The following is a 12,014-nucleotide window of genomic DNA, read 5'->3' as shown; positions in this document are numbered from 1 at the left end:
GGGGCACAGGGTCACAGCACCGAGGAGCGAGCAGAGTCTGCCCCACACACTGTCAGCAGAGGCGCTGGGGCCGTGGTGTCCTCCTGCATAACACGGGGAGAGCACGGCCATCCAGCTCCTCGCAGAGCTGTTGCAAGGGTCATGGGAGAACACTTGGGAACCAGCCTCCAAGGGTGTAAGTGCTGGACACACATGTTGGTGATAGCGCTGCCACTTGTCTGTCACTAAATGCTTCCCTCTCCTCACCCGCGGCCTGCCGCTCCAGAGTCCCTGCCCAGCCCACTCCCTGCATCAGGCCAACCCAGAAAGGGCTTCTCACTTTGCAGCAAATGCCTGGGCTTAGGAAATGGGGTCCCTTGCTACTCTCTGAATGGGCTGAGCAAGGGGGGCTGAGAAAGAAGTGGGGGCAACAGGGTGGGCCTTCTGCCCCTGCCTTTCCTTTAGGTCACCTGAATGTCCCCAAGGACTCGGCCCCTACTAGGAGGTCACGGTTGGCTGTGCCCCCCCCTCCACTCCCGCCTGGCGCCTGCTGGAGGGGAGTAGGACTGAGAGCCAGAGGCTGGTGCCAATTCCCTTCCTCGGACACGTGGCGGGAAGGGCGGTGGGAGTGCACTGTGGGAACAGACCGTTCCGTGGCTCCGTGGGGCCAGACCACGTGGGACTGGCTCCATGCAGGCCCTCCGACCCAGCCTGGTCATCCTGGGTGGACTTTACAGGGCATGGCACCCCACCCACCCACCCATAGGACCGGGGGCAAGAGGGCTCCGCAGCTGAGGACGGAGGGTGAGCTTGGGGGGCCGAGGGCCTCCAGAGGACACTGGCTCCGAACTGGCCGCTCACAGGCCCAGGTCAGCTGGCAGCAGGAAGGTTTGTGTTTCTTTTAATATCAACTCCCAGGCATTTAACATTCCTCGAAGCTTAAACACAGAAACATTTCCCTTACCAGACTGCTTTCTGCTCTGCCAAACATAACCTGGCTTCCTCCCCTTCCCCCACGGCCTCCATCTGCTTCTGTCTCCAAGATGTATGATTTATGGTGTTTCCCCTGGGGCCTGTACAGCTGACAGCACCGAGAAGCAGGGAAGCAACAGGGCTGCAAGGCTGGGTGGGGACAAGGCCATCGAGCCCTGGAATCTGGGATCTGGGGGGTTGGCACCCAGGGTGCACCCCTAGCTGGCTGCCCAGGACACCCTTTCTAACTCCTCCATTCCACACCCACCAGCAGCCCGGGGGAGGAGGGCAGAAGGCCACCAGTGGCCCAGGCTTTCCGGGTAGGTACTGCTGGGGCTGGACGGGCCAGACCAGGGCTGTGGGGGCAGGACCCCTGCTCTTACCCCTGCAGGAAGCAGGTTCCTGGGACTAAATCTGAGCTCCCTCTCATCAGCTCCCATTTCCTAAATAATGAAGGACCAGCTCGTGGTTGCTTGGCAGCACCGTCTCCCTGGCGACAGTGCTGAAGAGTGAGGTGCAGGTCCCACGGTGTTAGGAAGGGATGTGCTTAGGAACATGGGGTGACACGAGGCAGATGGCTGGGCCCCCACCACATGGCGCCACCTCCCTTGTTCAAACCCAGGTGCCTGAGAAAGGGTGGGAGGCAGAAGGCCCACACAAGTCCCCAAGGTGGCACTGCCACCAGGGACGCCCAGCCAAGAGTCAGACACCAAACTCTGCAGCCTCTATAGTGTATCAGAGAACAAACAGTTCCTGCGAAAAAGCATCATTCAGCTCCCTGTGCCCAGATTACATCTGGGGCAACTGTTAAGATGCCCAGGGCACCTGACGCTCGTGGCTCAATCTCAGGTCATGCCAGTTACTGTTTCCCTTGATGGCATGGTCCAAGAAGCCACACCCTGACGAGGCCACTTGCGTCATAAGCATGAAGCCACACAAGGCGCCAGATGGAGCGTGGATGGCTCCACACCGAATTTCCCCCCTCCAGGGTGGCATCCCCTTGAGAGGTAAGTGGAGAGCAGCCATCTTCAAAACTGGCAGAATTTCCTAAGACACAGGCTACAAACAAAGCCTTTTCCCCTACATTCATTTATGAGGCACCAAGAAATGCAGCCAAGGGATTGAACCTGCACCACAGCAGTGACCATGCCAGATCCTTAAACCACTGTGCCACCTGGGAACTCCTGAGCCAGGCATACTCTTAACCTGACTCAGACCTGCCTCTGCTTGTACCCACAGAACCCACCCTCAGCCAGTCAACCTCTGGCACAGGGGAGTAAGGCCCAGCAGCCCAGCTGGATCCCAAGCCTCTCCAGTCCAGTGGCAAATGCTTGAGAAAGGCTCCATTCCAGTAGCAGACACCGCTAATCCAAGCCAGCACTCACGGATACAGCCTCAGAATCCCTCTTAACACACTGTTCCTAGAAAAAGCCACCAGTCGGCTAGCGAGGCGATGTGAGAACAGAGGTAGCTGTCATCCTTCCAGCTCTCCGTGCAGGAGTGTGGATGATCCATCTGAACCGCATGTGGACGCCCAGGGAACCGGGCATACATGGGCTTCTAGGGCTAGAGCGAGGCACCATCCCCAGGAGGGGGCAATGACCACCTCAGGAACTCTTCTCAAAGCAGCTTTGAACCCACGTCACCAAAGGCCCATCGCTTGGACCAAGAAGGTGGATGAGAAGGACCTTCCCAACTGGCACGGCCGCCCGGCAGCTCCCCAAGCCTTGCCTTGGTGCCCTGGCTGCTCCTGGCTCTCACCTGGATCTGCCCTTTGCCCATGATCTTGTCCACGATCTCGTTGTTGTCCTTGTTGACCTTGGTCTTGTCATAGCACTTCTCGTAGCACAGGATCCTCAGGGACTGAGAGCCCTCCAGCTCAATCTCGAACTCCTGGGGGAGATGGGACAGGATCCTGAACCTCTGAAGCTAACCTGCTTCCTGGCAGGTGTGGGCCCCACCTTTGCAAGGGTGAGAGGGGGTGAGGCGGGCCTGTGAGGACCACAGCATGAGGCAGGGAGCAGCCTCCTGCTTTCCAGAGCTCTAGGGGCTTCCGGGTCACTGATGGAGTGTGGGGCCAGAGCCGAAACCCCGTTCTAGACATGAACACGAGATCAGGAACCAGATGAACAGGGAGGCCATGACAGGGGGTCAGAGCGATGGGGCCACTGGGAATGGGGTGGGCACGGTCGGGGACAAGCTCTGAGGTCCATGCGGGGATGCCGGCCCCTCCACTCACCTCGTCCCACTTGGGCTCTGTTGTGTCCCGGAACACCCTGGTTTTGGCTTTGCTGACAAAGTAGCCAAAGGAATCCACTTCCAGGGTACAGTACAGGTCTGCAGGGGACAGGAAGAGACCACAATGAGGGGGGCCTGAGGCTCAGGAACCCAGGAGGGAACGGGGGATAACCCATTGGTCCCCTCACCATCCTCATGTGGTGGCACCTGCTGCCCTCCTGCCCACAGCCCAGTGGGTTCTGGCCCCTTCCCACTTCTCTGCCCCCTCCTTACATGGCTCTGCCCTTCCCCGCCTCACACACTGCCCTCGCCCTCCAGCCCTGCCGGCCTCCTCCCGCCACTGTGCCCAGCTGCTCCCACCCTGGGGCCCCTTCAGTCCCTTCGTCCCGTTCTTGGCTGGGCGCCTCACCACTGAGGCCTCCCACCAAGGTCTTCACCCACTGACAAGGAGCCACCCTCCCCCACCCGAGGTCCCATGAAAGGGGTGTCCCTGGCATTGCAGGCGGGAGTCCTGGGAAGCACCTGGCTTCTGGGTGCTGAAAGTCTAGAGCGACCCCAGTCACTGTGACAACCAAAAGTGCCCCCCACCCCTCCCAGGCCAAAAGCTCTGTTTGTTTTCTGCAAAGCCTTTAACGGAAGTTGTCTCTTCTGCTGCAGGTCGACTGTCTCCCTTGCTTCCACTACATCCGCACCGCGCAGGTGGAAGCCTTGTTTTCCCAGCCGCCGGTGCACCCCTGCACCAAGAATGGGGCTTGTACAGAGGAGGTGCGCAGGGAACGATTGTGGGATGAGTGGATGAAGCTCTTAGCACCCCCCAAAGTGCTTCGGGAACAAGGTGGTGGAGGCCGGGGGGTGGGAGAGGAGAGGCAGGGACTCAGCCTCCATAGTAGATGTTTATTGAATGACAGTTTGTGAGCCAGTGGTGCACGCCAGGGAGAGACGCAAAGGGCAGATCTCACCCACCAGTGGGAAGGGAAGGGGCAAGGAGGGAGGCGGCGGGAGCCCCTGGTTTCTAATCCTATATGATGTGAAATCCTTTTAACTCTCTGTGACTCCGTTTTCTCATCCTGAAGATAGGAAGAAACTATCAGCTAAGTGACTAACAAATTCTTATGGGGAGAAAAATGAGAAAAAAATGTAACTGTATCTTGTGAAATATTAGAAACACCAGATTTAGACGGCAATTAAGGGAGAAAAATAAATGCATATGGCAATGCGTTGGCACAAATAGGTTATATTTCAGCCTGCTCTTAGGTCAACATTAACAAGTGTGATTGCCTTTTATGGAGGAAAAAGGCTGAGGCTCAGAGAGGTTAGGACACTTGCCCAAGGTCACACAGCTTGTGATCGGCAGATGTGGGACTGGAGCCCACTATTTCTGATACCTGGGGGTCTGGGAGGGCTTGCGGAAGAGCAGACCTTGGAGACACGGGCAAGGTGATTCCGTGCCAAGGAGATGGCTCCTGGCCTTTGGGGGAACACTGCATATCTCACAGCAGCTGGCAGGGCCCCAGGCTGGGCAGACCAGAGCAGAGCAGGAGGCCCTAGGCAATGGGTCCATGGAGAATTTCTGAGAAAGGATGAACAAGGGCCACCCAGCCTCGTCCTGGGGCACTTACTGGCTGACTGCTTAAACCCCTTGGCGGAGTGGACGATGACATGCAGGAAGCCATAGAGTCCTGGAGACTCGTCGTCTGCAAGAGAGAAAAGCCCCCAGGAGAGGCTGATGAGAGGCCTGCATTTTGCCCTTCTCACTACAGGCTGATTGGATGCAGAAAGGGTGTGAAGCCGTCTGAGCCTCGGTATGACAGCGCCACCTGGTGGCTGGATGAAGAACTTTTCATAGTCCAGGGCTTCCTGGACTGAGCTGGTGCCCCATCTCCCTCCACTCAGCCTGGCAGCCAGTCCACACTCCCTCCCGGGCCAGGGATCTCATCCCATTCCCCAAGGGGCACCTTCCCACCCCCTCTGAAGCCTGCCTAACCCATGGCTGTCCCCCTCAGTCCAGTCTTCCAAAGTGGAAAGTAACCCATCTAAGCCACCCGGTGCCAAAGAGAAGGTCCAGCTCTGCACTGGCACCGGGGGTGGGGTGGGGGGCAGGGCCGGTGGCGGAGGGATGACCTCCACCTGTGGAGGAGAGCTTGCCTTCAAACCCCTTCCTAGCCCCCGTGGCAGCCAGATCCCATCCACTCTAGGCCAGTTTCCAGCCCCGGCACAGCTCTCCCCTGCTCATAGGTTCCTCAGCTTGAACAACAGGCTCCTCAGCTTGAGCAACACGCTCCCCTGCTTGGCTTTCAAGGCCTCTTAAGACCTAATCCTTGGGAACACCTAGCCTTCTTTTTCTTTCTTTCTTCTTTTTTTTTTTTAGGGATGCAACCTTGGCATACGGAAGTTCCCAGGCTAGGGGTCAAATCAGAGCTGTAGCTGCTGGCCTACACCACAGCCACAGCAATGCCTGCAACCTACACCAGAGCTCGCAGCAACACCGATCCTTAGCGCACTGAGCGAGGCCAGTGGGAACGTCCTCTGGCCTTCTTTTTCATATGCTTCTCTAATCCACCTACCTGCCCCTCCACCCCCACACTGCCCCAGGCTTCAGTCTTCCGCTTCTGCAAACTGACAACTTCACGAACACACTAAGCCATTTGTAGCTGAGTGTTGGGCTGGGTCTCTGCAAGCCCACAGCAGGGCCACGGGGGGCTTAGACCTGCGGACTGAGCAGTCTCGGGTTCCAGATCTTACCATCTTTATTGCTGGTGACAGGAATGTTGTGCACTGTCCGAAGTTTGAAACAGGATCCCGTGAGCACCTGGAGCTCCACAGAGCTCAGGACAAAGGCCTGGAGATCTGGAGGCAGAGCCGGAGAGAGGGAACATCACTGCGGGTCCCCTAGGACCTACTGCTCTTCCTTAGGGGCTAGTGCAGGAAGAAAGCTTAGCTCCAGAGTTGGTCACTGGAAGGGAGGGAAAGTAGACACACACGCGGGGACAGGCGTGGGTGCTGCCAGCGGGCTAAGAATGGGAGAATCTGACCAGAGAGCTTCCTGAATGTGTGCATGAAATAGCGAGAGCAAGAAAGAGACAGACAACCCTGGGCTCTGGGTTCAGTCCTCCTGCTAGTTCACTGTATGCCTTAAGCGAATCACTTGAAATCTTTGGGTCTCAATTGATCAGTAACATCAACTAAATGCCACCTGCTCTGGCACTAAAGAGGAGATATGGGACATAAAAGTGCTTGGAAATGTAAGAGGCACTGTTGCCATGGACACCGTCAGGGCAGTGTCGAGTTGGGGACAGGACTTTACCTTTCTTCTGTAGTTTCTGAATTGCTTCTCTCCACTCTGACCTCTCGTAGTCCGAGGACAGGAGGAACAGGTAGCTCTGAAAGAGGAGATGAGAATTCAGCAGGGAGACGGTAGTCAGGCCAAGCACACTGCTGGATTCTGGGGCCACCAACGAAGCTCCTTCTTACCCAGGCACCCCTAGGCTTGGAGAAGAAGGCAGCTGGAAGGCCTTCCTAGGAAGCCTGGGGAAAGGAGTGGCAGTGCCAGTAATGGTCAGCAGAGGGCACCAGCTCCCCACCAGCAGGGAGAGGGAGCCCAGGGCCGGAGCCACAGCAGCCTCCTTGGGAACTGGGGGCCTGAGTCCCTGATTTCCATTTGCCAGGGCCAAGAGCTATGGACAGTAAGCAGCCACAGACCGAGGAAGAGGGCAGTTTCTGTCCCATCCCCACCCTTCCTGACCTTTCCATTGCGATTGTGGATCCGAAACGGGATTGTGGGGGAATTGAGCAGCAGCAAGAACTCATTCTCAAACATCTTCTTTTTCAGGCGCTCGATGGCCCGGCTCTGTCCTTTGTTGGCTTTCTGCAGGGAACAGAGGGCACAGGCAGTCCTCAGACTTCTCACCCTGTAGCTCTCCATCCATCATCCCCTGAGTAGTCACCATTTTTTCCCCTTTTCTATATTTTATGATGATTTGCTATTTTGGGGGGGCCTCACTGGCCACAGAGAAAACTGCCTCTCTCAGGAGATGCTAATTCCTGGGCTAAGGAATGCCTCCTCCACGAGTACACCTTTCAGGTGCAAAGCAATCAATCCTGAGCCCACATCCCCAACCATCTCCTTTAGCTAAGCCAGGATTTCCTCTGCCCCAAATGACCCTGGGGGGACGAGACACCACCGTTACAGCCCAGAGTCTGCTGACTGGCCAGGCCTAAGCTGTTGCCCTGCTCAGCCTTCCTTTCCTGTGGAGAAGACAGTCCAGGCCCCGGGCCATGCACACCCCACTCTCCAGGCAGGCTCGTTCTGCCTCTCGACCAAAGCCGGTGCTTCCCCGTGGGGCTCTACATGGTGAGGCATGCCCCTGTCTCTTAGAAACTAGAAGGAATAAAAATCTTCCAGTGGCATCAGCCTTCTCTGGCTTGTCACTTGGTCAGCATAAATTAAGTTCCGGGTACCCAAGGGATGCCCTGCTTAAAAACCGCAGACACCTTTCAGCATAAAGCCCCTGCCTCTGGCCTGGCACACGGGGCCTCCCACAGCTGGGTTCCAGCTCCCAGGCCCAGCCGGATACACCGCATGTATCCCCGCCCCGCCACCTCATGGTATTATTCTCTTCTTCCGACAAGCCGTTGCTTCTCAGTCAGTGTCCCTGTCTCCTCCAGTCTTTCAAGTTTATATTTTATAAAGGATCCCTTCCCTTTTATGAACCGCTATTATGCTTCATGTCTCAGTTCCAATGCCGTCCTCAAGCTCCACAGCAAGAATTCATCTCCGCAGCATTTTTTTTTTTTTACCCACTAGACTGGCAAAATTGTGACAACTGCTCACAGTTGGAGCTGTGACAGTGTGGGGGAGCAGTGACTGTGACACATGGCTGGGGGGAACATGATCGGATGCAAATTTTTCAGAGGTAAATCTGGCAATGAAATGCACAAGCCCTCTGCCCCAGACATCTCACTTGTAGCAAATCTACCAGAGAGAAACAGGAATGCAGATTAAAGAATCAGAAATAATCTAGGCGTCCCCATTGTGGCTCAGTGGTTAATGAACCTGACTGGTATCCATGAGGACACGGGTTTGAACCCTGGCCTTGCTCGGTGGGTTAAGGATCCGATGTTGCTGTGAGCTGTGGTGTTGGTCACAGACGCGGCTCAGATACAGTGTCGCTGTGGCTGTGGCTGTGGCGTAGGCCAGCAGCTGTGGCTCTGACTGGACCCCTAGCCTGGAAACTTTCATATGCAGCAGATGCGGCCCTTAAAAGACAAAACGAATAAATAAATAATCTAAATACCAAACATGTTGTGTAGTCAAGCACCAGAACAGGATGTAATTGTTAAGGATCCGATAAATTGCAAAGCAACATGTGGAGTCTAATCTCATTAAAAAATGTATATATACATGTGTCTGAAAAACACACACACACACACACACACACACACACACACACTAAGCACTGCCGAGTCAAGAAGCATACACCTAAAAGGGGTAACAGCGGGGGGTGGGTGATGAACCGTTCTACTCTATACACTTCGGTACTGTGAGCATTTCGTGTTATAGTAAGCTAGTGTTACCTTGGTGATGAGAAGAAAATGTTTAAAAATACTATTAAAAGAATAAATGGCTGCTGCTTCTGTGACTCAGAACAACACTATGCCTGACTTCCGTCATGTTCTCGTCACGGGAAGGTCTGCCTTCTAGGCTGGACAAGGAGATCTTGCGACGTGTCTGGCGCACCCCTCGGCTGGCAGCCACTGGAGTTGAGTGAGCATGGATTCAACTAAGCAGCAGGCCACGTCTGCACCCCTGGGGCAGGAGGGAAGCACAAAGCCTGCCACTCCGGGGACCCGGTGAGAAACATGGATGCAGGATGCTCCTGAGGTGGGGTGGAGGGCAGAGCCAGCTGCACAAACAGGCTCCACTGAGGCAGGGTGGGGCCTGGATGTTCGGGAGAAGGACACCTCCCAGTCAGACCCTCAGTCCCAGGACATTCCCTGGGGTTACTAGCACTGTGGTCTTCCTCTACCCTGTTCAAAGATGTCTGGGTTGAAAGGATCCTTGGAGGCCAGCTGCTCGTGTATTCCTCAGCAGTTGTTCACAAAGCACCTATTCAGGAGTTCCCATCATGGTTCAGCGGTTAACAAAGCCGACTAGTACCCATGAGGATGTGGGTTCAATCCTTGGCCTCACTCAGTAAGTTAAGGATCTGGCATTACTGAGCTGTGGTGTAGGTCACAAATGCGGCCTGGATCCAGCGTGGCTGGGGCTATGGTGTAGGCCGGCAGCTGCAGCTCCAATTCAACCCCTAACCTGGGACCCTCCAAATGCCAAGGGTGCGTCCCTAAAAAGACAAAAGAAAAAAAAAAAAAGCAAACAAAACAAAATAACAACAACAAAAACCCCAAAGCACCCATTTATTATGTTCTAAGTACTAGGGCATAGAACAGAAGAGACCAGCTCCCTCGCTAGAGTTGAATTTCTAGTGGAGATAAGAAAAAGCAGAGTGTGCTATTCTAATTCGGTACCAGTAATGCCAAGCAAAGAGGTAAAGATTAGGGACCAGGAAGCCAGCCAGCCAACCCAGACTATAGCAGATGGACATCAGGGAAGGCTCAGCAACAGAGGTGAGGCCTAAGTTGAGCCTGGATAGGTGACAAGGGGAGATTAGACCAAACAACCAAGCCCTTCCATGTCCTTCCTTCAATTCATGGGGAAGGCTCCTCCTGAGGTGTTTTCCTCTAGCCATTGTTTTCAAATATATGAATTTAAGTCTATACATTTTCCTCTAATAAGCACTTTGGCTGCATCCATGGGTTTTGGTATTTCATGCTCTCTCTCTCTCTCTCTTTTTTTTTTTTTTGGCTCTGCCTACAGGATATGGAAGTTCTCAAGCCAGAGATCGAAGTCGTGCCAGAACTGTGACCCCAGACTTAGCAGTGACAATGTCAGATCCTTAATCCACTGTGCCACCAGGGAACTCCTGTAGTGCTCTCATTTTCATGCAGGGCTAAACAGTTTGCAGTTTCCGTTTTGATTTATTCTTTACCTGAAAGTTTTAGTTTCTCAGGCATATATTTAACTATACTCTAGTCATTGATTTCTAATTTTACTGCACTGTAGTCTGTGAACATGACTAGTATGCTGTTACTTTTTTTTTTTAATACGAGATTTCCTGTGTAGGCTAATACGTGATAAATGTGAATGGTCCATGTGTGTCTGACAAGAATCTCAGTTCTCTGTCAGGACACAAGCTTCTGTGCATTTTTAGATCAACTGATATCCAAGGACTCTCTGCTTATTTATTGGCCTACTTGATCTGTCCATTTCTAAGAGGCCTCCCAGGTCCTTTCTCTCACATACACCTTGCTTCTCCCTAAGAAGGACTTTTTAATTCTCTTGTTTTCATTTTCTACAGTGTTTGAAATACACTGTTCTCCAGGAAACTTCCTGTAATTAAACCCACTACCTTTTTAGCCCTGACTCTGCAGCCTGCCCTCCATATGCTCTGTACTAATCTGCCACAGTCAGAGTCTTTGCCTGGGCCCGTATATATATCTTGAGGATTATAAAGAGAGGCCAGTCCTTCCTGCATCTGCCTCCCTTGTCAGACTCCCAAATCTTACAGCTTGCCCTCCCTCCACCTCCTTGGCACACCCAGCTTAAAGGGCCCCATAAAAACCGCCAACTTCCCTGTCCCAGACAAATGCCAGGCTCTGCTCACCTCCTTCTGAATTTCACTCTTAAGGGCAGAGATCTTCATTTTCATGTCCTCTAGCTCGTGGTCTGGGAAGGGGTGCACCTGGGGGCTGGCCTCAGACTCCTCGGGGGATGGAAACACTAGGTCAGCCAGTGGGATGTACCATTTGCAGTCATATTGCTGGTGCTTCCTGCAAACAAGTCAGAGGGAGTTGTGAGCCAGAGAGGAACGTGGATCTTCAGGGCTGAATTGCTAGAACTGAAAACCACCTGAGAGGGATTTACTGAGAACTTGTCACGGGCAAGAATGTCCCCACCCTTGAGGAACGTGATCAGAAAACACACATGGAATAATGACAGTCAGGTTCTAGGGTCAGGCAGCAGTAAGGGCTTCTGGCCCAGGATGACTGATGTTCTTAAACAGCCCAAACCTCTAGGGTCTGAGCAAGAGGAGTCTCGTGTTTTCTTATTCCCCATCCCATACTCTTCCTTCTCTTCTAACCTATCTATAATTAGCTCATATTCATTACCCTTTAGGCTAGAGATAGACTACAGATGCTATTTTGAAGGACAACTCTTATCAATAGAGGTCACACGGGGTGCTGGGTTGAGGATTATTATTATTATTTTTGTCTTTTTAGGGCTGTACCTGTGGCATGTGGAGGTTCCCAGGCTAGGGGTGGGTCTAATCGGAGCTGCAGCTTCTGGCCCTCACCACAGCCACAGCAACGCGGGATCCAAGTCGTGTGTGCGACCTACACCACAGCTCGTGGCAACATCAGATCCTTAACCCAATGATCGAGGCCAGGGATCAAACCCACATCCTCATGGATGCTAGTTGGGTTCATTAACTGCTGAGCCGTAAGGGGAACTGGGTTGAGGGTTAAAAAGCCACATCCACGTCTAATGAGAAATAGTGCTGTGGTCCATTAGTAATGTCTGCCATGGGCAACGAACTTAAGGCAGGGGTTTATATGCTTATGACTGCCACCTCCGCTTTAGAATCATCTCCTCCGGAGTTCCCGTCGTGGCACAGTGGTTAACGAATCCGACTAGGAACCATGAGGTTGAGGGTTCGGTCCCTGCCCTTGCTCAGTGGGTTAACGATCCGGCGTTGCCGTGAGCTGTG

At 53.8% G+C, this 12,014-nt stretch overlaps 1 protein-coding gene across 4 annotated transcripts in view; it reads right to left on the bottom strand.

The window, feature by feature from the left end:
• ABR (ABR activator of RhoGEF and GTPase) overlaps nt 1-12,014 on the bottom strand; it is a 185,991-nt gene that overhangs the window by 35,785 nt on the left and 138,192 nt on the right. For all 4 annotated transcript variants that reach the window (NM_001435386.1, NM_001435388.1, NM_001435387.1 and 1 more), the window contains 7 exon segments: nt 2,713-2,844; nt 3,191-3,288; nt 4,809-4,883; nt 5,932-6,036; nt 6,494-6,569; nt 6,932-7,054; nt 10,911-11,076. In NM_001435386.1, coding sequence (NP_001422315.1) covers nt 2,713-2,844; nt 3,191-3,288; nt 4,809-4,883; nt 5,932-6,036; nt 6,494-6,569; nt 6,932-7,054; nt 10,911-11,076 — 775 coding nt within the window.

Source organism: Sus scrofa, chromosome 12 (genome assembly GCF_054392235.1).
Source record: "Sus scrofa isolate SSC_HxYL_T2T_F1_AM1 chromosome 12, Sscrofa_HxYL_maternal_Yorkshire_Landrace_v2.0, whole genome shotgun sequence".
Lineage (NCBI taxonomy): Eukaryota > Metazoa > Chordata > Mammalia > Artiodactyla > Suidae > Sus > Sus scrofa.
Note: the sequence above shows the minus strand (reverse complement) of the source record. Positions and strands in the feature narration are given on the sequence as shown.